Source organism: Saccostrea cucullata, unplaced genomic scaffold, assembly GCF_032062105.1.
Source record: "Saccostrea cucullata isolate Sc308-1 unplaced genomic scaffold, CSIRO_AGI_Scuc_v1 ctg402, whole genome shotgun sequence".
Classification (NCBI taxonomy): domain Eukaryota; kingdom Metazoa; phylum Mollusca; class Bivalvia; order Ostreida; family Ostreidae; genus Saccostrea; species Saccostrea cuccullata.
The window spans coordinates 2,589-29,781 of record NW_026925523.1 but is presented as its reverse complement, the minus strand read 5'-3'; the positions used below and the strand labels follow the sequence as shown (position 1 = coordinate 29,781).

Below are 27,193 nucleotides of genomic sequence, written 5' to 3'. Positions count from 1 at the left end.
ATGGCAATTCATTCTAGGATAGTATTATTTAAATTTTAATATTAACTGTACTGTTTATATATGGGATTAATAAAAAGAAAAAAAAACTTAACAGGATTCATCGGCGTAAATCAAAGGTTTTTACAACGCATGGATCTGCATCTCTCTGCTTTATCTGTCTGAATTTTCTGAAGCAGAGAAATACAGTTCTACAGCTAAGGATTTGCAAAACCATGTTCCACAGATGGATTACCTTTTCTTAGCAGATAGCCATTTAAACGTAGGATTTTTGTATGTCTGTCATTCTGTCCGTCTGTCTGTTGTTCTGTATGTCTGCAACACTTTCATTTTCCAGCAATGTCTCTAGAAGCCTTTGAGAATTTGCAGTGAAATACACAACTCACTATTCTATGAACGACTCCTCTTGATTTTGAGGTTTAAAAGGTCAAGGTAAAAAAATTCCAAATTCTGTCAAGCTTTTGAAAGAAATTTTATACAACAACTACCTTTGGTGAAAGGAAGACCCCCTATTTATTTTTTTGTGACTGTGTTTAAAATTACATTTCCAGTCAATATCTAAAAAAAATCTTTTGAGTTTTTACAATTAAATTTTAACCATGACTACCCATGGCCCCGTCCGCCTTTCATGAGATGCACTCTAGATCTGCGCATGCGGGACTTGGAGACGCTGATTCTCTGAATAAGCTTTTTTTTCTTAAAATGAGACCATTTCGGTTGTGGCAATCAGATTTAGGAATTCATAGTTTTGTTACGTTATAATTAGAGATCTGATAAATGAATTTGTAAGTCTGGCGTTATTCAATTTGTCTCAATTCTACGTTTTCACATTTCAAGTTAAAATTCAGCTACCTACGTCAAATTAGGATAGTTAACAAACTAAAATAAACAAGAGGCCCAGGATCCACATCGCTCACCTGAGCTAGGAAAAAGCACAAATCAGATCCGATTTGAAAAGTTTACTGAGGGGGTGGGGGCTTGAATTCTAATACTACTTGAATCCATGTCAATACTGTATACCAGTATATCTTCTTGAGAACTTTTTTGAAAAAAAGATTTCTTAAGATTTTTAAAACATTTTTTGAATATATTATAGTATTAAATGTTCTTTTTGAAAACATCGACGCAAAGCACTTTTATGTTATGTTTGTGAGTAAAATATCAAGAGTTAACACATCGATAAATTTTTCAAAAAGAACCTTAAATTCTTATAATTCCAATTACGAATTTTCAAAAAATATATCTCTTTGGGATCTCCGTACAATCCGTTATATCTGCGCGGCGTAGGAATACTTTATACTGCAAAGAACGTAATCGAGATGAATTTAGATAGAGTTCAACTTAGATTGTCAAAACAATCAATAAATAAACGTAAAAACCTGTTGAATGTTGTTTATGTCAGCAATTATCGTAATTACGAATTTACTTCAGAATAGTTCGCCCTTGACCATGGCCATGTTGACATTAACGCCAACGCCGGAAGATGCAGACCGACGACATCTTCAATTTCCACTGTTTCAGTGGTTTGATGAAAGATTGAGGAAGAAAATAGAAAGTAATAATATGGATTTGGTGCTAGTAAGGCAAGAGTTTGAGGTACGTTTCATTTCCCTGTCACAACTGTACACACTGAGCTGATTTGCTTCGTATTATGAACGTCGAGAATTAGACATAATCAGCGATTTTTAAAACTCACACCCGTGATCGGTCAGTGACATAAACCATTTTCATAGCATCTGTCAGCTGGTCAGTCCAGTTTGCCGCCAAGTTTGTTTTATTTTATTAAATTTGAAGAATTTTGTATTCATAATTTAGCTAAAACAGACCAGAAATAACTGCTTTCATTGTTTATACGATAACATAGAAGCTTGGTCAAGAAAGTAGTTCTGATGAAAATTTTTAACGATGTGGTTCTCATTCAATCAAAACAAAAGAAAATCAATAGATAAAATGAAGATTGGAATTATTATTTAACTAGTAATAATTTAAATTGAATTTGACTCCTCATTGTTTCCCTCCCTACCCCCATTGTGACCCCACCCTATCCCTGGAGGTTATGATTTGCACAAATTAGAACCTTCACAACCTGAGGATGCTTCCATATAAATATCACTAATCATGGCTTAGCAGTACTTGAGAAATTTTTTAAAAAAGATTTCCCTATATATTCCTAAGTAAAACTTTGATCGGCCATTGTGGCCCCACCCTGCCCCGGGGGTCATGATATGAATAAAATTGAATGTACACTACCCGAGGATGATTCAACATGAGTTTCATCTATCCTGTCCTGATGGTTCTTGAGGAGAAGATTTTTAAGAGTGTTTCCTTTACATTCCTATGTTAAACTTTGATCGCCCTAACCCCTGGGGATCATGATTTGAACAAAATTGAATGTACATTACCTGAGGATGAATATAAGTTTCATCTTTCCTTGAAAGTCCTGAGAAAAATTCAACATTAGTTTGAACATTTTTCCTGTCTCTATGGATCTTGGGAAGAAGATTTTGAAAGATTTTTCCAATATATTCCTATGTAAAACCTTGATCGGCCATTGTGGCCCCACCCTTGCCCCGGGGGTCATGATTTGAACAAATTAAAATCTACAGTACCTGAGGATGATTCCACATGAGTTTCATCTTTCCTGGCCCAGTGGTTCTTGAGAAGAAGATTTTTTAAAACTATCATTAATTTTTCACTAATTCATAATTATCTCACATTGGAAGAGGGCATGACCCTTCATTTGAAAAAGAAAAAACAAAAACAAACTTGAATCGCCTTTACCCAAGGATACTTTGTAGCAAGTTTGGTGAAACTGGTCCAGCGGTTCTTGAGAAGAAGATGAAAATGTGAAAAATTTACATCAACGCCAAGGACGCCAACGACGACGACAACAACGACGACAACGACGACGACAGACAACGAACAAATTTTGATCAGAAAAGCTCACTTAGACCTTCGGCTCAGGTGAGCTTAAAAGTACCAATGTATTATACTATAGATTAAACTTAACAAAACTTAGATGTGACATGCACATGGGACTTGTTTGGATGAAATTTTTCTATTTCAAAAGTACATGTACTAGAAAAATGTAGTGGGTATTTTAGCTGTCCTTTATCGATATTCTCAATTAAGGGTTCAGTATGGTTATCCGTGTTACGCTTTAGCAGGGACAAAGGTGTCTCTATTATCTAAACACAGTAGCACTGAGTAATCAAACCTGCAACATAACATACTCCAACAGGGGTGATATTGAAGCTCATGAGGCACCGTTTGGTTGCCATGGAATTGTAAAAACTGCCATAATGTTTATCCCCCCTTCCCTAAAATCGTAAAAATCCGATAATGAGATTGGTTTTAATCATAACTTCATGGAATTATGATTTGTAAATTTGAACTTAAATTAATAGGATACTTTCTGTTCTTTTGGTTAAGAGACAAAAATACAATAGAATCTGCATGCAACAACACTTTTCCTCCTATGCAGAAAACTGTTAAGACGATAATTTTTAAAGTAGCCAACTCTGCTGATAATAAAATAATAATTTCAGTTCCTTTATGTTTTAAAACATTATCACAGAGAAGAAAAACCCTTTGCTGACTCTAAGCTTTTTTTAAAAAGCTAAACTTGTAATACATATTACGCCGCGTGTATGCCGACATGAAAAATTTCAGTCCGAGCCAATCTCGCATTTTTCTGAAAAGGAATAAACCATCCATGCATCTAATAATCAAATAAGATTTTTGTCTATAATAATTTATACATTTTTTTAGAAAAAGTTGAAAGCATATTTTGAAAAGAAAATCTGTCTGCTACAAATTCCATGTACATTTCATTTAGGATCCAAGGCAAAGAAGGGAAATTTAAGATATCCCGATCCCGATCTAATTTATATTCTCGCTAACCACACTGAAATAGCAGAAACAGCGTTTTTCTCATAAAATAAGCGCATCTATTTCTTAAATTAGTAAATGTTATTATCTTTAAAACGGTTATCTTGACGTCAAAATTACCCAATTACATCTATAAAACAAAGAGTGTGTTAAGAATTTCAGACTTAGAAAAGTTTGCATTGAAACTGAAATTTTCTGAATAGAAATTTCATTTACACGTTCCTACCGGCCCAATTTTTGTTCATCTTAATAAGGCAGGGGAGGGTAAACAGATATTATTTCAAGTTTGCCTTATTCATGTTATTCGAAAATTTTAATATTTTCTAAAAACTTACTTGCTATTTTTGATTTTTAAGTAATAATTCCAAAAGAAAACACTCAGTGCAATCAGAAAAACCACCCCGATTGTCACAGGCACTGCAATGATCACAGCTTCACTGACTCCTAAAATAAGAGTTTTTACGTAAAAAGTCTAGTGTAAAAGTTGATAAATATTATTTTTAAGCATTTTCCCCATACACTTTACCTGCGGTGTTGCTTTCAGGAATTTTCGAAAGGGGGTCCTGAGTTGTATTTGTCACTTCTGAAATAAGCATTTATTTCTTATTGAAGTCAGTACAGTGAACAGAATAATAACATTCTAAAATTGATATTATAGTGTATAATTTAAACAATGTACTATATACATATAATCAGGTTGGGGGGAAACGTAAGGAAGAAGGTATGGTTTTAGCTTTATTGTGCCCTAAACATGTAATGACATCAAAAAGTTTTAAAACTGGCTTAAATATTAGTTAAATAAATCACTATGATAAATCAGGAAATATTATGGCATGAAGGTCTACCATTCTGTAAATATGACGTCATTAATGTGAAGCATTTCTCTATTTTCAACAAAAAAGCCTCAAAATGGCACATTTCAAGGGTGATTTTCCTTTTAATTAGAAAACAGTGTCCACAGCCGTCACCCATGTTAATTGTTTGATATTTTGTGCAAAATTCAATAACAAATCACATATCTCAAGATCTTTGTGGGCGATGCCTGTGGACAATGTTATCTGAAAGAAAATTCCGTAAAAAAATTGTGTCTTCTGCAACTTTTTAAGAGAATACGGGAAAATGCACATGTTTATGACGTCATAATTAGCATTTAAAACACATTTGAGAAAGTTGATTTATAATATATAACTTTGTGAAACGGAAGTAACACTTTTAACATAGCAACCAGTAATCGTGGTAGTATTCAAGAAAGACTGAATTCCTTTTTTTCACCCATGTGCAGTAATCTGCTTTGAAAAGGTTTGTCGAATTTACAGTAGAAAAGACAATCTTTGGATGCATGGTTACGGGTATGGAGGTCCGTTGTAAGAAATGTTAAAAAGCTCATCACATGTAAACTTTCTTTCAAGATAAGATAGATAAGAAAATATTTTATATTTAAAGTCGGGTAGATTGGTAGATCCAATTTGTTTCGTCTGAATGCAATAAATCGTAAACAATTATTAAGATGACACTTCTTCAGGATTAATATTTTTCAATATGCAGGGGAATCTATCCTTCCGCTCCAACACATTTTTACCAAACATTACCTTTCACAATTGAAAATGTTCATTGAATGGTTGTTTGCCCCCTCCCAAAACTTTTGTTGCAGCATATGATTTAATAGAGCTGATTTCAATAGACCTGGATTGGGTTGCTCAAAACACTGGTTAAGGTTAACCACTGGTTAAATCTCTTATCCAGTGGTTAACTTTTAACCGTTGGTTAAATTCTGTTGCTCAAAATTTGTCCACTGGTTAACTTTGCTATCCAGTGGTTAAATATTGGCTAAAATTAGCCATTCCACAGAGGTGGGTTAAGTCTCTTAACCAGTGGAAAAATTTGACAAAAAAATTATTATTTGTTGTAAATTTTGGGGGATAACAAAAGAAACAAAGGCTTATAGATATTTCAAACAAGAATTTAATGTTGATGAATACTTAAAAAGACATATGCAGTAAATTAAACTCAAGTTTTTAAGTATTCATCGTCAGCAGAAATGTTGTAAATGGGTTCTTTCAAGGATTAATCTTTTGGCATTACAAAGGATCTTATCAAGCAGCCTTTCCTCGCTGAAAAATAAATAATTATTATAGGTATATTGTAAATAAAAATTATAATTGAATAAAATTGTTGGTCATTTGCATATAGGTCTAATAATGAATATAGATAAATTGTTCTTTGATAACCATACATCAATATCTAAAATTAATTGAGAATTGACACCCCCCCCGACACACACATGCACTCCTCTACCACCCCACCACCCCCTTTTTAAGATCTTGAATTATGTATTTGTTTTTCAAAATAATATTAGTAATCCTTTCCTTACCGATATCTTTATCTGCCTATTTTATTAAACTACCTTTCTTGTTGACTGCTGCATTAAATCAAATGCGTACCATTTCCTTTGATTTTATTATCATTTTTGCAAGGTCTCGTTGAGATAAAGTGAATAAAATTATTTATTCAAAATTAAATCTACCATTAAATTCTAAATTTCTATCCATAGACTTCAGGATTTTTTTTTTTGCAAAGAAAAAGTTCATGTAGGCATTGAAAATTGGGGTTACCTTTTTTGAATTTGTTGGTTTAGCACCCCCCCCCCTCCACCCCCACCCACATTCAATTAGCCACTCCACTTTCACAATGCTTCCAATGCATATGCTATCAATATCTACATAAAGATTTTTATCTAATTTCTATATATATTGATGCTTATATTAAAAGGTGTTGTATTAAATACACTTCAAGTCTTGGGATAATGCATTTTAGTTACACCGCAAAATTTAATTGTACGGAGCGAAATGCATTAGTGACGAACTCGCTATATCCACTTGCATATTCGACCATGACCTTTCTGTAATAATTAAAAAAAATGCTACCCATGCAATTTCAGACAGTGTTAGTGCATTGTAATGCAGGATTACGTAAATACTTTGAAAGTTATTTCTTGTTTGGAAATATGTGACAAACCACTGGACTGAGATCTTTCTGTCAAGGTATGTATAAAAGCGATAATACAACAAGTGCGAATTTCCTCGAATATTAGCAGACGACGTTTACAATACATGGTGTAAACAGTAAAGGTGTCCTGACTCCAGTCACTTATTATTTAGGTATGAAACGATACAAATTGATGTATTTGCTCGTAATTATAGCTGTCTTGAGTAGGTGTTGTCTTTAAATATTTTCTGTAAAATTAAGATCTAACAGCTTTTAAAACGAGCATCTAGGTTTCTGCAATCATTCTATCCATCTTACCTGTGGTGCTAATGATCAATCCTTTCCCATTCTATGTGTTTACAGTTACTGCATCCTCCACTTGAATTTTCAGCAAAGAATAATCCCAGCTGACTCGTGTTTTTCGTCAGTCACTCACATTTTGCGACTAAAGCGTTTGTTTAGTTTTGATACTGTTACATTTCGATATTTCTCCACTTCTCCACATACGGTTGTAACGTTAAAACGTCTCACTATTTACTTATTTGATGTTTACCATGGTAGCCATGTTTTTTGGTTGACAACTGGACAAATGTAAAGCATTGTGGGATACTAACCAGTGGTTAAATCACTTAACCTGTGGTTAGTTAACCAGAGGCTAATTTTATTTTGAGCAACAAATATTTGACCAGTGGTTAGTTGGCCAGTGGATATTGAATTTAGCCAACGGCTAACTTATCCAGTGGTCAAATTTAACCAGTGTTTTGAGCAACTCAGTCCTGATGGATTACGCTTTTTGTGACGTGCTAACGCTCTATTTGCCGTGAGATTTAATTACTACATCACAATGTCACCAATTCAAAGGAAGTGGCCGAGATCGCTTCTCTCCCATGCTAATGTCGGTTTGCTGCAACAAACAGCTTGTTTGTTGGGTAAGAGAAAGTGGAATAGACAGTCCTGATCTCGTTTTCTTGAATATTACACTGTACCAGCATAGTTAAAGGTCATAAAAGCTTTGAATTAATCAACGAAAGCATTTTTGGAATTTTTCAGTCTATTACGAATATTTAAATTGGTCGATTATTTCATTCTATCGCAAAATTTATCTTTTTTTCATATTTGCTTACATGTATAAAAATCAAGTAGTGCATAATAAGTCATTGATCATTGCATTTATTGGTTACGCGTATCAATCCAAGCCATGCATTTTGAGATTTTTGCAATTGAGTATAAAATACTGCTGAAAAATAGAGCCCCTCTCTATGTACATACTCGAGATAAATGGTAAAGATGGAAAACCGGGGGAAATTTTATTTATAAAAAAATACATATAATATAAATAATTCTCTTTTTAACTGTTTAATAAGATTTGTGTTTTCTGTCCCCTTTTGTAAACCCGTTAAACGTCGGCGATGTGTATTGCAGCTGACCGACTTTAGCGTGGGAGAGAATCGATCGTGGCCACTTCCTTTGATGTGGTGACACTGTGACGTAGTATTTAAACCTCTCGACAAGCAAATTCTTAGCATGCCACAAGCAGCGTAATCCGTTAGTTATATTGAAATTAGCTCTAATGGTAAGTTGGTAATGTATGATAAAGTATTAATTTTGGTTGTGAAACGATGTTGGAACATCGTCACTACACCCTCCTCTGGAAATAGGATTTTCAATATTTATAATTCCTTCCAATTTCCAACGTTTTTCTTAGTCATTTTTACTGTTTTCTGGCATCTACAATTAATGGTTTAATTATGTTAGGTTTTTATCCAAAAAAAATTACACGAAACATGTCTGTTATTTTTGTAAAAATGTGTTAGGATTAAGTGCTAAAAAACAATAAGGATTATGACACAACTGCTTCATATTTTGATAATATATTGGAGAAAGAGATCGATGGCAAATCGATTATTAATTTTAAAACTTAATGGTTAACCTGATGAATTCAACTTTTCTATCGCCAACTTTCCTTATTCGTGTTGGAATTATCCATTATTACCTGCATATGGATTTATAAACGCCTCACGGTTGGTTCAGTGCGCGTGAGCAATTTCTCCGTACGACAATTTTTAAAACGAAGCAGGCGTCTGACAAGCATGTTGATGAATAAAGGGTATTTCTACAATCTCGTATGAAGTCAATACTAAGGGGTTTGTGCTTGGTGTGCTCATAATTTATATAATTTGAATGTCATTTTGAGCTTAATTACTATTTTTTCCTTCGTATTTCACAGAAACTACTGAAGCAGCTGTTTTTCCTTTTATTGCATTGATTGTTGCAGAAATAATCCTTCACCCTTACAGTTGTAATTAACTCAAGACTTCTTAACTTTTTTTTGTTTTTTCATTACATAACTTATTTAAATACTTAGTATAGCATATGCCATGCACCTTAGAAAAGAATAAAACGTTTAGAATTTATCACGTAAGATGTCACTTCCAAAGGTAATCGTAAAAAAGGATAATTCGAATGTCTTTCAAGGATAAAAAATAATCGTTTGAACTGGTCGTTAAACCATAAAAAAGAAAAATTATACTTGTGATAAAATGAAGAAGTGTCATCTTATGGATCGTTTACAATTTGCATTTAGACAGGACATATCTGTTCTACCAAAATAAAGTTTACATGTGATGAGCTTTTTAGCATTTCTTACAACGGGCCTCCATACCCGTAACCATGCATCCAAAGATCGTCTTTTCTACTGTAAATTCGACAAACCTCTTTCAATGCAGATTGAAAATGATTACAAGCATTACTTTCTGCACATGTTTGAAAAAAATGGAATTTTAGTCTTTCTTGAATGCTACCAAAATTGCTGGGTGCTATGTTTAAAATGTAACTTTCGTTTTACAAAGTGTGTTCGGATTATTAACGTATCGGCAGAAAATTAAATAAAATTTATGATATGTAAGGGTGCCATTTAGCGTCCAATTTTAAACACATAATGACTTGCACACTTACTGTAAATATACAACTTATATACGATGATCTCTTAGTTCTTTTCATTTTGATTACGTTCAATAACATACGATCAATTAATCAAACTTCAATGATTCATTTTCTCTGTAGTATGCATGTCATGTAAGACTGGGTTCCACAGTAAAAATAAGAAAAACTCACCAGAACAATTTGCAGCATTTTGAGATCCTTCAAATTTTGTAGTAAAACCAGAAGGACAATTTGTGCACTCAGCTCCTCCTATTTCACTTTGATAAGTTCCTCGTGGACATAGAAGACACTTTCCGCTGGTTGAATATGTGCCTATTGGACAATCAACTGTAAGATATTTGTGACATTCAAAATCATTCTAAATTGATGTTAATGTGACATTAATTTTTTTGTTATAGTGTCATGATGTTTTTTTTTTTGGCTTAAAGATATGTTAAGGGCTTTTTATGTTTACAGTCGAAAACTGTAACTATACATGTGCCAGTTTCACAAATGAGGTATTTAGATATTCCAAAAATATTTTTTTAATTGAATATCATTAGCAATGAATGTCGTCTTTGAAATCATAGGGTCACATGATCTAGTCAACCTGGATTTTCAAATTATGGGTTTTGAAGATTATTCATATGTAACCTTTAGACGAATTGCACATATTATCTCGCAATTTCTTCATGCCTGATCTTTAAAACAATACAAAATATGAGTCTAATGGGTAATGAAGAATTTCACGGACTAGTGCCGTAAGATAAGGGTCGATGAGGTACATCTGTGTATATCAGTGAATAATCATCAAAGTAGCTAAGTTATCTACTTTTGAAATAAACAATTAATCAAAAGTTCAATTTTAAAATATATTGTATATGTTTTGTTTACATTGATATGACAGACAGCGCCACCACAGGAACTTTTTCTTGTTTACATGCTTACCAGAAAAAAACTCATTTTTGCCACTTCAAATTGAAGCTAGCAGGGGCTCACTTGATTTTAAATCATGTTAAGAAAAACACAAAAGTTAAACCAGTGTTTTCATTTAAGATACCACTAAACTGCTGCTAGTTGGATGAAAGACATAACATATAGATTTTCATTTAAAGATATAAAAGATACGATACATTTATTAAGAAGAAAGCCTGTAAAACACAAAAAACAATACAATAGCTCAATTGCTGTACTAGCTAAGTATCTTACTGCAAATCGGCCCATCACTGCCTTGTCCAAGTCCGCACACAACAATTCCTGTAGCTTGTTGTATTGAAGGCGAATATTTAACCCCGCCCATGTCGAAGGTAAGGATATCATTGGATTCGTTTATTTTCCTTGTAGAATTTTCTAGTTCTACCACTATATTTACTAAGCTTTGTAAAGCTTTGCTCACTGTTGAAATAAAAAAAAAATAATACTACGATTACAGAAATATAACCAATACTGCACAAAATCAATCAGAAACTGAAATGAAATTGAAAATGATTGTATAACTTGTGAACAGTTGTATGATTTATGTAATTCATAATATGAAATGATACATACATCACTGTAGTTAGGGAATTCATCCATTACAATTCTAGGACACTTATGCTTAATTTGTCTTATTTTAAAAGATTGTGAAGTAAACAACCACTTAAGTACTGACCAAGTGATGAGGGAGATAGAACTGCCTTTAGTTTACTTAAGCTTGTTTAAGAAGTGGAAATTTACAAATGTCTCGTTGAGTATAGTTTCTGGAAAAACACATATAGTTGGTTTCTACAATTAATTATACATAAAAGTTCTTTAATTTTAATAGTTTTATAGTAAATTATAAACAAGAGAGCGATGAGTGGGTACATTCTTATATGATGATCCTCATCATTTTTCCCTACATTTTTGAATGTAGAATTTTTATCACATATTATGGCCCGAATGAACTCAGGGTCAACCGGATTTGATCAATATTCAATAATAACTGAGGATACTTTCATATCAACATGATTTATCATGGTTTTGTTGCTCATGAAAAAAGGACTTCGAAAAGGTTTTCTTGTTTATTTCTATAGACAACACACGTCACCAAAATTAATACATACAGACAGATAGATAGTCAGTCACAAAAAGAGACAAAACCGAAAACATTTGAACCAGATCAACTAAATTGAGCGTTCGGCTCAAGGAAAACTATGCTTAAAATTGAATTAACTTGTAAACCAGAGATTCGCTTTAACATCCTTTAAAGATAAATGAATTTTATCAACAAATACTGAAGAGTTCCGTAATGACTGGTTGTTCTTTTATGTTTCTGAGGACGAGTTTTGAAAGATTTCTTTGATAGTAAGAAGCTTTGTTCGACAAATGACTTTTTTTTAATTGAGTCATTAATCGAACAAAGCGTCATTATCTACCTAGATATAGGGCTATTTTAATTGACAAACTGTTTCAAAAGGATTCATTATTACCGGTATAAGACACACAATGAACAACTGACATAACAATATCAAATACAACACTTAATGATTTCAAGACCAAAATGACCTTCGTAAACTGCAGAATCAAGAATGTTTACAAGAGATGGCAAAATTTCAAAAGAAATTTTAGGAGCATCTATTTCTGCTCCTATAAGCTGTCAAAATTGAATCAAGACTCAATTCAGTAAGAAAATTAAATGGTAAGGTTTGAAATATGGAATGTCTAATTCTTTTCTTTACATGTGAGCTTCATAACATGCACTAAAGAGAGAAGTTCGATGAATTCAATGTTTGTGTACGTTCTTGTCACACAATTATTATTGACAAGAGGTCCATTGTGCACAACGCTCACCTGAATAACGTTAACCATACTGTTCTTCACCAGATTCTGCCCTTGTAACCCATTTTTATTGTTATTGTGTTATTGTGGCCTAACCCTATGCCCCGGCGACATGATTTGGAAATTTTTGAACAAAAGATTTTATATATATATTTCAATGTGGTTCTTTTTTAACGCTCTCAGCCTATTTAGTTTCTATGACTATGTCCTCTTGAAAGGGGAATGGTCATTCATTTTAATAATTTTAACACCCCTCACAAAGAATGCTTAGTACTAATTAAAATGCATTGGGCAAGTGGTTTTTAAGAAGAAGTTAAAAAAGTTTTGCAGACGACAGGAAATCATTTTTAGTTTCATTCTGAAAACTATTCAGAAAAGAGGTGGGTTCATTAACTCCATAGAATTTCCCTGTCATTATAAAACTTAACTGACTAAGTCCTTACATCCCATTTCGAACATCAACATAATGTGGAGACTTAGTGCTTTCATTTCCTAAAAAAATTCTTCTGATAGTCTAAGTTTTGATCCTCAGGCTATGTGAAACTTCAATGCTCTTGAATTTTGAAGAAAATGGATGCATTTGAGCATTTTTAAGTAATTATTAAAATATGAGCCCACTCCGCGATCAAAAAGAAATTTAATTTATTTTCAACTAAAAAGTGAGCAGTTTTAATTTTTCAGAAATTCACAGGGCCAAACGTGGTGGAAGGTGAACCTTGTCTGAATTAGTTTTCTTTCTTTTATTCTTTCATAAATTAAACAGATCAATAATCACAAATTGTTCATTTTTTGACTTACAGTTTCCTGTTGAATAAAAATGTCCCAAATTCAAATCTTCGTCGGGAAGTGTTGCCGTCAAGGTTATTTGCAAAGAGTTTGTTTCCATTTTACCTTCACATTCTAAAAAATAACATAATGATTACGTTTAGTTATAGAAAGTAAATAATTTGTTACAAAATAAGACTCATTATCAGTTTTGCTTTTAATATGTTCCAAAAATTTGTAAACAAATGTGTGTTGAAGATTGAGATGTCTGATTACAATTAAGTTTCTAAAGGAGTATTGTATTCCTGACTAATAAATATGGTAAAATTGTTGTTAGTGAACAGTGTGTGCAGGTTTGGTATATCATTTAATATTTGTTTTTTTTTAGTTTTTTTATGATTTTAATTTGAGTATTTTACTTAGAAGAGTTACTTAGTTAAGTTTATTGATAATCTAAAATATGATATAAAATAGCTGTGTATTGTAGTTTATGAACATAAATTGACGGAAAAGCTAAGGGTTGTTACTTAGTTTATTTTTATACCCCCCGCTTGAAAAGTGGGAGGGTATATTGTGATCGCGATTTCCGTCCCTCTGTACGTCCGTACGTCCGTCTGTTACGCTTTATCTTTCATCCGCAACTCCTCTTATACTACTGAGTGAAATTTAATGAAACTTTTACAGAATCTATATTACATATTGCCATTGTGCACCTCCTATTTTACTTGTTTATTCGACACATATTTTAGGTTTTCCATAGCAAAACATGGACATTGCCATTATATATTTACCTATGACGTCACATTGGAAGCTTCTGGATAACACATTACCGTAAACCAATATATAGCAACACATGGACATTATGGGAGGCGGGGGGTATCTCTTAGTGATCTCATTGCTCATAGTACCTCTAGTTATGATTCTAATCGTGTATTGTTTTTCAGGAAAGTATATTATGATTTTCATTGAATTATGCTTGATGTTTTGATTGATCATAAGCATCACAACTCATGTAAATAATGCATTACAGATCTTCTTGTTTGTAGGAGAAGGCATCAACAACGATCAAGTGTCAAATACCAGAAGTGATAGTTTTAAATGAACTGGTTATTTGAATTTCAGATGTGATAGTCCATATTTGAAATGTCAGGATCAAGGCATTTCAAGTTCAGAGTTGGAAAATGACAAAGAGTGAATAAATTATTATAATAATAAATACATATACTATATTTGTATTTATGATGTATTGACCCAATTATACAATGATATGCTTATTATCCTACATACATCATCATCATTTTCACCTATACAGCACGGGAAATTACAGTTCTATAGAATTTACTTTGTGTTCATTCATAAAGTCTCATTCATATTCATAAAGTTGAATGTCTTTTGGTTGATTTGGGAATATTTAAAATCAAAAGTTTTTGGGTCAGAATGGGTGAGGGTAAGAGGTAAATGATTTGTTGATATTTCAGAGTGAGGAGCATGTGAGTAGTTTCACCAGTTTGGTACCTAATGCGCATGCTTGGCGCCAAATACCCATACTATCTCACTTCATCCTTGGACAACCAGGAGTAAGGAGGAACTTTTCTTCTTCTCCGTTAAGTCGAACATTTTATAATGTGGACAATATAATTGTCTTTTTTGCTCATCTTATTTTAATCCTTCCAAATAAATGAATCATATAACAATCGAACTTAGCAGCCGTTTTGATGTTAATACAATGGTAAAAAAAATATTACGGCTGTAATCAAAATACACGAAAGTGCCGAGAAATTATCAAACAAATGTGTAACACAATGATTAGGAAATAACGAAATAATTCAATTGTTAATTAGTACGGAATACAATTGCAAACCATTGATTGTTGTTGATAGTTCACATATCCCTTCATTGTAGCACGACAATGATGATTCTAAATTACTCTGAAGAGTATTTAAGACAGTCGATGAATCGGCGCATGAAATTGAAGAGTTGTACTCGATTTCAGTTGTTGATGATAATCTGTCGGGCATTTTTGCCTCTGAGAAAAAAAAGCAAAGATGATTCATGATGGGCACTTAAGCATTTCAAAGAGTTTTGCGTTCATAAGAATGATTTTGTAAAAATACTTACTTCCGCAAGCAGGTGTAAGACCATTCCAAGTATAACCAGTGCTTTGTCCACATCTATACTCCTTTAGAGGAAGATTTCCTGGTACAAACGTGTATCCCACTATACAAGATACTTCACAAACTGTGTCCCCATTAATATTCGAGCAGTTTACCACATTACCAAAAGAAAGTTTAAGTTCTGCACAAGCTATATAATAAAAGTCAATTGTTACTTGTTTCTTGTACAAGTGAATGATGAATGATACATGTAATTTATACAAAAAGTAAATAATATTGTGGTAATTTTTTTTAATGTCAAAGTATTTTATTTGAAAAATGATATACAAGGTTAAGTATTGATATGGGTTGCTTGCCTTAATTGTTTAAATCGAGGAAAATACACAGTGACTTACATGGACATTCCTTAGTGTTACATAGCAAACTTTCAGTCGACAGAGAAGAGTTACAGTCAAGTCCTTCAGGATCAGGGATTGGATTATTACAAGCACGAGATCTCGTCTTAATGCCTCCATTACATGTCACTGAGCACTCAGAAAAATCACTCCATGCACTCCAACCGCCGTTCACTACATAGAAACAGTATATATGTATAAAAGAGCAACATAAAACAACATATTTAAAGAATATCCAACAATAGGCCAAGGGTTTCACAACACTCACTTGAATAAATATGATAATCGTGTTCGTAATAAGCATTCCCCCTATGTATATAACTATGTAGGATGTTGAATGCATATTACGATTTCACCTCTTCAAGAAAGTGATCTAAGCAAGTCTGACTTTACATTCTACATGTACGCATTCATCAATTTGAATGACTTATCTCAGATCACTGTCCTACATAAAAATTGTAAATCAATTAATTACCCAATGAATTGTCCATAGATTTCCCTCTGCCTGATCATTTACACAGTACTGTAAAGGCTTTCCATAGCTTTAAATGTGATTAAACGTAACACTGCATTGCAAAGTCTATTTTAAGTTTTAATTTAAGTTATGAACCTCAATTCATACAGAAAGTTCCCTAGGCTTTGCATAAAAATATTTGTTACGATATCACATGACCTTTTTGATCATGTGGCGGTCATTTTTACTTTTTAAATGCTTCAGACAAAAGCACTTTATTACACTTTTTTGTAACTTTTGTCATGTAAATAAACTCGTTGCAATCTTGAGATCCCAAATGTGCATGGGAAAAGTAATACTATTGTTCTGGTTCAAAATATTTCCCATAAATCAATTTACTGACAAATGTGAGGGTATTTTCAGCTCAATATCGTCATCTGTTTGAAAACAAAGTCATCATACATTTTTCCCATGCAAGATTCAGTTAATTTGAGGAGAGACTCCTGTTACAGATTTTCCCAAACATCTCAAATTAATATACAATTAATTACCCCTTTTGAGTTCAGTATGGTAAAATGAGGACCCGAAACATGGCACACGAGGTGACCTGACCTGACCAGGCCTCGTAGCGGCCGAGGTCAAGGCAGGTCATCTACTGGGCCAGGTCGAGGGTCCTTATTTCACCATGTTGAACTCACAGGGGGTAATCAATTGTTTCATTCTACCGATATAATTCAAAACTATGAATCTCGAACTGTTATCAATTCTTTCTTTGATTGGGACTGGGATTCGCTACACTCCGTATAGTGAAGTTGTTTACATTTACGTCTGCAAGTCGTGTAAGTTTTTGCATCATGATTTATTGATTAAAACAATATTTGTTTGATATATATAGCGTCATACATTGTTATAACTAGCGATTACTTTTCCTTTACACGGTCAAAATCGAACACAGAATTCAACTCTTTAGAGAGCCGCTTCTAGTAAACCGTTTAAGTTAACGATGAAATATTACCGTATTCTGTATCGTAATGCAAAACAGACCATGCAAAATTTTAAAAACATGTTGCTTTTCTGGAATAATTATTAATATCTTATGCATTAACTTCAATTTTGATTAAGAGGTCATTTTAACGGTCATTAATTATAATGACCGCTCATTATTTACCACGTGCAATGATTCCTAGGTCGTTATTGCTGTAAGCAGGACCATTCGTAGTCATTGTTGTGTTTTAAAGTTTTCTTAACAGCCAATCAAATTCGTGTATTATCAATAAAGGTATAATAATCCTCATTATTGACCTCCGCCAGGCCCTTTTATATACATGAATTCTGCCTTTATCCTAGAGTGTAAAAAATGGTAAGCGTTAAATACTTATTTTTTATGTGTGTTTTGAACTCGCTGACTTTTACAAAGGAGTAATAAAACAAAGTTATCCTAATTATTCTGATATATTATATTTTGTAAGAAAAATGATTAAAACATGTTTTTTTTTAAATTACATTTCTGCATATTTATATGCAGTTTAAAATAAGATACAAGGTTTAAGACACTCTCCCCCTCCTTACAGCTCAAGTTTGCAGTGACGACGTCATTTCAATTATGACGCCATACATTCGTAGTTCAGAGAAGTACATGCACAAAGTACACTGCAAAATTGTAAGGGAAGCCTTATCGTACCTGCGTAAAGAAGCACAAAACTGTTGTGACCGGTCGACAGAGATACCTATTCCTCCGAGGTATGTGATGTCAACTGATTTTTTAACATCATTATATGCTCTTTTCTTGCCTAAATGGATATATGAGATAGATTACTGTTCAGTATCCTCACATTTTATTTTTAAGAAGTATTTTTATGCATTCCTTTATAAAAATTCCCAAATCTTCAGAGGTGGAGTCAGGTACCATGGAGGAGTGGGCATACCCTGCTGACCGGTCATACCCGCCGTATGCTCCTTGTCATTATAACGTAACGTAAACATCCGCCGTCAAATACTTCAGAAAACACTTGACGACGGCGTTATCACTAACATCGATAAATTAAAGCAAAAATTTGCTAACAGAAGAGAGAAAATAAAAAAAAAATAGTTGGCAATGTGTCATTAGATTTCTCAAAATTAAAGGATTGCCTTTCTAATTTTTTCTTTACCATTCTCTAAAGTATTTTACATTATTTCAAATAACGGGAAGCTCAATAACCCCTTTAATACTCTAATAAGATTTGGCATCTTCAGGAATACACTAACTATGAGCGTTATAGCTAACCTTGATTAAAAGAAAATCATATAGTTTTTTTGTAATAATCCGTTGAAGTATAAAACTCCATATTTTACATTCCCCTTCAATCTAGGTTCTGTAAGAGTAAAAAGAACAAGCACTAGTTTCGTTTAATTTTATTTTTTTTTGTTTTCCCACAGATCCTTTTAACGGAAAATATCTTTATAAAACAACTAAATGTATTAAGGAAAAAGCAACAATTGATTTAAAGAACTGTCCTCAAAGCTTTCTTTTGGGTATAAAAGTTTTTTTAAAAAAAAATTGACGACATACTTTTACAATATAATCAAGCATTCAAACAACTGGTTTGAAAAGAGCTTTGATACCTTTGTTATACATGTAAAACAGAAAATTCAAAATTGAGTGAATTATTTAAAGTCTCACCGACATCAATTTCACAATTTGCTCCTTTGTAAGATCCTGAACATGTGCATGTGTAGGTGTTGTTTCCATTCTGACAAACGCCGCCATTTTGGCATGGTGCTATGATACAGTAGTCGGGGGGAACTTCACATGTCTCACCAGTGAAACTATCATTGCAGCTGCATCTGTAGTTTCCAACTAAGTCTATGCATGGGTGACCATTACATGGATTTGGAATACACTGGTTGACAACTGAAATTATAATACTAAGTTAAACGTATTTTCTTCAGTATTTAAGGGTATAACAAATACTAGAATTTAATAGATATCGTATTGACCTCCAGGCACAATAAAAGTTGCATGGTTGTTACGTAATCAAACGTTTATAACAACCCGGGTATACAGCCGAAGGTAATATTTTGTGAAAGACAACCTTATTCTTATACATCAGGTATTAAAACAAACACTGTTTATATTAACAGCGTAAAAATGAATGTTTTTCATTTCACTTTATATTTAATATTCATATTTTATTCTATTTAGTGTTATTATGCCAGGTTGCAATAGAGCTCATAGAGCTTTTACAAATTAAAAATGTGCATGGTATACATGTTTGTGTATACCATGCACATTATTAAAATGCAAGACGCCCATGTAAATTTGAGGAAAATTATTTCTCAAACATATACGAGGATTGTTCTAAAAGTTCGTGGACTTCTGTCATATCATTTTAATTTGACGTCATATGTTATCCAAAACTGGCAGATATAATTCAATTGATTTGTATTAATTTTTTCAAATATCACGATTTATTTAAAACTTATCCAGATTCGAAAATCGGTCGCAGAGCAGGCAAAAATTTAGTAAATTACACACAATACGCTAAATAATGTCTGTAGTCATAATCTCTGAAAAATGAAGCAAAAAAAAAAACGAAAAAAAAACTCAATATTCAAATTAGGAATTGTTACCTCGACTCGAATTGCAAATTATGGCTTGATCTTTTGTTTCGTTGAAAAGAAATCAACTTGAGAAAATAGATAGTCCGTCAAAAACGATTACGTTTTATCACGTCTAAGAGCAGTGGATAACGATGCCATTTGTATTTTACTCAGGAAAAATCTGGAATAAATGTTGGAGGAATAAAATATGCCACAAGCGAGTTGTGCATATGTGGACAAATAGTACAGGCAGTATTTGAATGACAGAGACTCTGTATCAGATGAAGACAATCTGTGAAGAATCTGCTTAGCTGTAAAAATCTGAACAAAAACTTTCAAAAGTTGGAACATTAAGGAAAGACGTGCCTTTCAGAGTTGCTTAATTCGTGAAAACAGAGTTGCGTAATAAAAGAAATTAAAAAGATTTAAAACCTTAAATCATACATATAGAACAATTGTTAAAAAATAAATATCAAATATTAGAAAAAGGGTTTTATTTAGTGTGTATTGGATAAAACTGTGTGAAATGTATATGGATAGTATCTTTTTAAAAAGAAATTCTTGATACTTTCTTATAACGTTACAATGCCGTTAAGTGTGCTCCGCGGGCATAAAACATGTTGAATTTAAAATGAAATAAATTGATTTCTGCGAAATAGAATGGAATGAAATTTCACACATCAACAAAATATATATTTTAACATTTGTGCTTATTTTAAATTTTAGTGAGTAATTTAACGGATATTGACATCGTCCACGAACTTTTCAAACAACCCTTGTATCTTTTAAATATCAAAATACCTTTCTACATTTAGGTAACAATGGAAATATGTCAATTAAAAAAATGTCTTGTTTAATTTCGTTAAATCTGTTATCCATAATTTGGCTATACGTATTCTGTTCTCTGTATGCGGTTTATTAAGCTACTTTTGTCTAAAGGATAAAAAATAGGATTTCAAATGTGCATAATATGTATCTTATGAAACATCAAATGAATTGTAAAGAAAATTTTCTTTGTGTAAAGAACTATATTCGGTATATTGAATATCTTTGCTCCCACAAAAATTAAATTTTGAAAAATTCTTAAAATGCATTGTATAGTATAAATTGTATGAAAAATATAAATTAACAAAACATGTTTTAGCTTTAATGTAGGTTATTCACAATTTTTTTTTAATTTATGACGTCACAAACTCGTCAGATTTTGTTTTACTTTTCAGAAAAAGGACAAAATTTCAACAACTTTATTTATAGAATTTATAGAGCGCATGTCTGTCCAGGAACAATATTTGCATATTTAATCGATATTATTATTCTACACATTATCTCAAAATATTGAGCCTGAACACACCTGCGCTCGGTGATTTTTACTCAAAATATTGACGCAATATTAACATTTTTCTCTAGAAATAATGGAAATTTTAGATTTACGTCATTTTCCTGACGTCATTTCAAACATATGACGTCACTGCTGAAGAAAATATTCAGTGCTTTGAAGTCATCATGAATCCCCCTCGTTTTAAAATATAAATGAATTTTACTCCGTCAAAGTTTGATTTTTGGGGCAAATATCGGTTACTACCGAATAAAGTTCTTTGAATAAAGGCATGTAGAAAATACAATTTAATCTTTCTAAAACTTACTGTCACAATGGCTTTGTGTTTTGATTAGAGAATTATCGACAGTGTCCCAGTCAACATCACTAAATGTAACTAAAGTATCGTTCCTGGTGTAATTACATGCCGATGAATGTAGAAGAATTTCGTCATCGGAAGGAATATTTGATGTTAATTGATATCCCGTTATCGAAATGTCTAAAGAAATAAAATATGAAAGCAAGTTTACACAAATGTTTTTTTAATTAATTTCACTCTCTAAAGTGTGTTTCTTTTAATCAAAGTTAAAAACAGGTAAATATAACATTCATAAAGTAATATATCATATTGAAGAATAATCCATACATATGTAAATAAAAATTGTTTCCCATATTTGCATCTGCAATTTTTTCGAAAGAAATATCCAAAAGAAATGAATAAACCATAAATTCTTCAGAAAAAGTCATTTATGCCTTCCTTATGCTCAAAATAAAAATTGTTTTAACATATATATTCCAAAATCCTCTGCTTCGTTTTTTAAACCAGAATTTAAAAAAAATTAATGTAGTTGTAGTTGTATATTGGCTCCGTTTTTTTCTTGAACTTACCTGATGATGCGTCCTCAGTCAGGAATATAGCAAAGCTTAAGTCGGGTCTTATCACACTGACATTTCCAACACTGTTCAGGTTTGTTTGAGCATTGATTACTCCATTTATATAGACACTGATTGTGTCAGTTTCTGTGCTGATGATTAAAACTACATGATGCCAGTCTTGCATATCCCCGGTTATATTAAGGCTATGTTTGGATCTACAAATTTATACACGATTTTAAGAACAAATCATGTACTTTTATTGCATAGTTAAAGGGAAAGCAGGGATCTGATTTAAAAAAAACTTCATTCATTGTTGGGATATTTTGTATATTGTATTATTTTGTATATTGATATATTCATCATACTTAAGTAAGGATTTTTAACCCTGTGTTAAGATGTTGATTGCCAAATAATGTACCCCACCCGTTATGCAAATTACCCTATGTACGAAACTTTTGATGGTGCTATGGCATACTCTACCAACAAGACAGTAATTTCGTAAAGTATTACACCATGGGTACCTATTAGTCTCCATAAAACATCATTAAGTAAACTAAATCGCTTGTTACATGAAGCATCAGTTACACAGAGTAAAACTTACATGGAGAACACTGGAATTAGAAAATTTAAACTTGAATACCAAAAAGGTTACATTTATTTTAGATAAAAAAGATATGTAATAAAGAAGTTTCGAACGGATATTCAATAAGTGAATATTGCAATTCGTTGGCTGTACAATCGCACTCGCAATCTCGTGGATTTTTACAGCCAACTTGTGCCGTTTTCACCAAAATAAATTCAATAATCCTAAAACACCTACAATATCGAAGATATTTATTGTCCTTGTTCCCCTTAAAATGAATCAAGACTACAGGAACCCGCGAAAACTATTCTTACATTATCTATTAAGCTCTTTAACTTTATATCCAAACAATTCATAGATGTTAAGAAGTTTTGATATTTAATTGAGTCATACCCGTTGATATCCACCAGGACTGTTTTTCCGTACTTAATAGTCATATAAAAAGAACTAGAATTTCCATGCAATAACACCAAGCTTGAGTTGTCATTCTTAATCCAAGCAAAAAGAGCAACACTTTTGGATTCAAGAAATTGATTACTGTCAAAGAAAATGGCATCTCCCTTTTTTGCAAAAGTAATATCGATATCTGTAAAGAAAACCAAGAATGTATTATGTTCTGTTATTTACAACTTAATATGAATACATTTCGTAACAATCTTTTCAATACGACTCTCATCTAAATTCCTAATTTGTTCAGGATTGTACTGCACATTATGCCGATCTGGAAAAATGTACATTTTTAACAACTTGGATGTGTTATATGCATGCGCAGGAAGGGTGAATTTCTGCCTTCCAGTCTTAAATTTGGCACTTATATAATTATTATTTCTTCTTCTGGATAAAATATTTAAAGCTAAGGTAGGACTAGTCTTTACGCAGACTTGGATAATCTTGGATAATTATGGCAATGCTACTGATGAAATTTCCCCTTTTGATTTTTGGGACCACGTGTTCTGCATATTTTAGAAAGAGAAAGAGAAATATAAAATGTAATTCTTTAGACATATACAATGTTACAACATCAGTATTTCAATGCGTTTATGAGTTTTTAGTAATATATGCATGGATAAATAAACAGCTAAATTTGTTGTATATAAATGCATTATATGTACACATACATACAAGGTAGTACAAAAGTACAATGCCTAATGTTGTACATATAATTAAATAGTTATATTTAGCTATTACATTGTCATAAAATATACCTACCTGTACAGTTATCTATAGCGGTGCTTTTAGACAATGATGTTTTTCCATGAGGGCAAAGTTCACAAGTTTTCGACATTTTAATACTACTAAATGTGCCTCTTGGACAAATATTACACGGCATTAACCCACTGGTAGAAAACTCCCCAAAGTCACACTTGTCTAAAAAACAAATAAGCTAACTGAAATGAAATGTATTTGTGTAATACACGGTTATAACGAACACATTTACAATGAATAAGTCATTACAGCGAACTGATTTTTATTCCACCATGACTTTGAAATATATTGTGATCTTAACTTTAAAACGAAGCGACGTGTTTAACTGAAATACCTAAACATTCTGACATAGACTCAGCTCCGTCGTCCAGGGTAAATGTATTATGTGGACATTGTGTACACGTGGCTGTGTCTTCTGAATCTTTATAAGATCCCTTCGGGCAATTTCTGCATGTAGGCTGTGAGGGGTTTGAATTATCAAGATAGGTGCCGATGGAACAAGGGACTAGAAAAAAAAAGATGTATCATAAAAATTGGCTTTATAATAACATAGACACTTTGTCAATAATTCTGAAAGTCGATTAATTACAAGGTATGGTTACATATATACATATATGTAAAATGTCCAAAATGGTCCTTCTTATTGCCATGTTCTTTAAGAATTTATCATATTCATCTACAGAACTTATGTTTAAGCTGATGTCATTAATCTTAAAGAACATTAAATTTTTAGGCAAAAATAAAGATCAAAATAAAGACCATTTGTTCTTCATTGACAATCTGTACGTTGTCTGTTGGAATTTCGATGGATACTAATTGAAGGTAGAAGGATATGGAGATAACGAACAATATTGATTGTGTTCTTTTATTAGCTAAATTTGCGTTTCATTTCGATGGGTTTCGTTTCGTTTTGATTTGATTTTGTTTCGCAGTTTACTTGTATCCAACTTTTTTGGATATGGAGTTTACGTCTCCAAACTTTCTATAATTGTGCCAGGGTCCGTATTCTATTGTCTCCTTGCAGTTTCGTACAGTTAATAATCTTTTAAGGTTAACTTTTCTTAGCCGTACCTTTTTAAAACTATCTTTACATGTATTGTAAACATTGTTCTATAGGTTTTGGCATAAAAAAGTCAATTTGCATAAACAATGCTCTTGTAAGTTACATGTAGGCTTATTTAAATTATATATTGTTATTAAAGAAAATATTTACCACAACTCATTGTACTTTGTTTTATTGCTGTTCCCTCTGGGCATTCAGGCTCACTCAAACCAGAGGAAAAGGAGTTTATATCTGGATCCATCCCACTCACATTGAATGATCCATTTACTGCCAAGCCTTTGATAATGTCAAAGATGCTTTGTTGAATCATTCCCATGAGATTATAAGTGTCCACCGAAGAAATAAAATTTTGCCAGGAAGTCTTCACAGAAAAACTAACACTTATTTTAAATGTACTTCTTCTATATCGCCCGGATGGCACATTGTACCAATTATAACCTGTTTCATCTGCTGATCGTTTACGTTTTCCTGAAACTGGTCCGCAAGTTACATCTGTGTTGTTAACATTGCATTCAGTGCTGTTTGGACAGACGCCCGCCCATCCACCTATTTCTAACTGTTTCATCACATTAATGAATTTCTCTTTAATTTGGGCAAGTGTTTCCGGATCATTACAATCACCAGCAAAGTAGTAAAACTCCCCTGGAAGACGACTTGAGGACACTTGTCGAATTTCTACAGAAGTTCGAGTATGATACAATTAATTAATTGCATTCCAAATTAAGTTACAAATAATCAAATTCAGTCATTGGAAATGTTCAACATTTAATACCCTATAACAAAAGTGAAACATACAGCCAGCATATCCCTTCGTTTATCATATACAATTGGAATCATACGCATTCTGAATATTCTTGGAACATAAAAAATACTCAGAACCATTTTTTTCTTCTATATAAAACGCGATCAGCATTCTAAAGTATAGTAAAATACACTTTTAAGAACAAATCTTATTCTTGAATTTTCCCTTTGCCATTGACAGAAATCATCTCAAGTCACAAACACTCTGACTTCTATTGAGTCTATAAATACAGAAAAGATTTTTGTTTACTTTACACCTAAAGACATTGAAAAGAATTTTTAAAACTCAATCAGAAAAAGATAATACAATATACATGATCGATTTTTTTTATCTCTTCAGTTCAAAAACAGTTCTAGCCTTTGCCTAAAAATAGCCACACTGCACCAAAGAGCAGTTTTCAATTTGTCAGCTTGGCCAGGTGTTTTTAAAGGACTAATTTCAAGTAAAAGCTGGACTATATATATATATATATATATATATATATATATATATATATATATATATATATATATATATATATATATATATATATATATATATATATATATATATATATATATATATAATGCATTTCTTCCTAGAATTGAAACAACGTGAAAGTCAAACGGTTAAATAATATACCTGAGCAATTTGGAACGATATTGGATGGATGGTATTGCCCTGTGCTTTGTGAACATACAAATTGTCCGTTAAAATTCGAGCTACCATCATTTGTCCTGATTCCATACGGAATATCGAATTTTTCCTGACATTGCATTGTACACATCTGCCCAAATATCCATGCCGCACAGCTAATTGCACCGTTTCCAGGTGGTGTCAAGGGATTACATGTGTTTGCTGTAAAACAGTTTAAAGAGTCAAAGACATCATGCAAACAAGTTATTCTTTAAATAATTTGTTTCAGTTATTATATGTCCACTGTTTGGGTTATCCTTCTGTGATTATGTTTTTCTCTAGTGACTTATTCTTGTTATTGATACTTTACTACTCGTTATTGTAAATCTAGTGGCATCTGAATAGCTTTAGTCATCCTGTGCTTGGGTTATTTAGTAGATGGAAAACGTCCATGACAGTAAAGTATAATTTTATCTTTAAGATTTAACACAATGAAATGCAACATATTATAACTAGTTTCAATTATTTCATCTTGACCCACCTCACTTTAAAAATCTTGCACAAAATCTGCAGCTTTGCACAAAAAATGTAAGACATAAAGATTGTACAGTAATATCCAAAGAATTTAGAATTAATGTTGGTGGAATATATATAATATAATTGACCTCTGAAATGTTAATGAAATGGAATAATTTTTCCTTAAAAATATCATTCTATCTTTTAAATATCATTGTATCTACTCATGAGATATTAAGTCTGTTAAGTGTATTAAAAGATTTTAAAGACATTTTCAACTTTCTTAGGCTTTAATCCTCTTAAGTCAGCAGAA

At 32.2% G+C, this 27,193-nt stretch overlaps 1 protein-coding gene across 1 annotated transcript; it reads right to left on the bottom strand.

Annotated features, from left to right (window-relative positions):
* Nucleotides 1–3,150: 3,150 nt before the first annotated feature.
* On the bottom strand, nt 3,151–26,586 carry LOC134269086 (uncharacterized; the record flags this gene model as incomplete). The annotated part of the gene is made up of 17 exons (XM_062751307.1): nt 3,151–3,214; nt 4,224–4,332; nt 4,415–4,471; nt 9,988–10,143; nt 11,005–11,190; nt 13,393–13,494; nt 15,221–15,385; nt 15,478–15,663; nt 15,869–16,042; nt 18,985–19,215; nt 21,548–21,718; nt 22,108–22,310; nt 23,072–23,264; nt 23,888–24,046; nt 24,219–24,389; nt 25,098–25,622; nt 26,371–26,586. Coding segments are annotated over 17 exons (3,068 nt in total), but the record flags the coding sequence as incomplete, so codon positions are not given.
* Between the last annotated feature and the right edge of the window lie 607 nt (nt 26,587–27,193).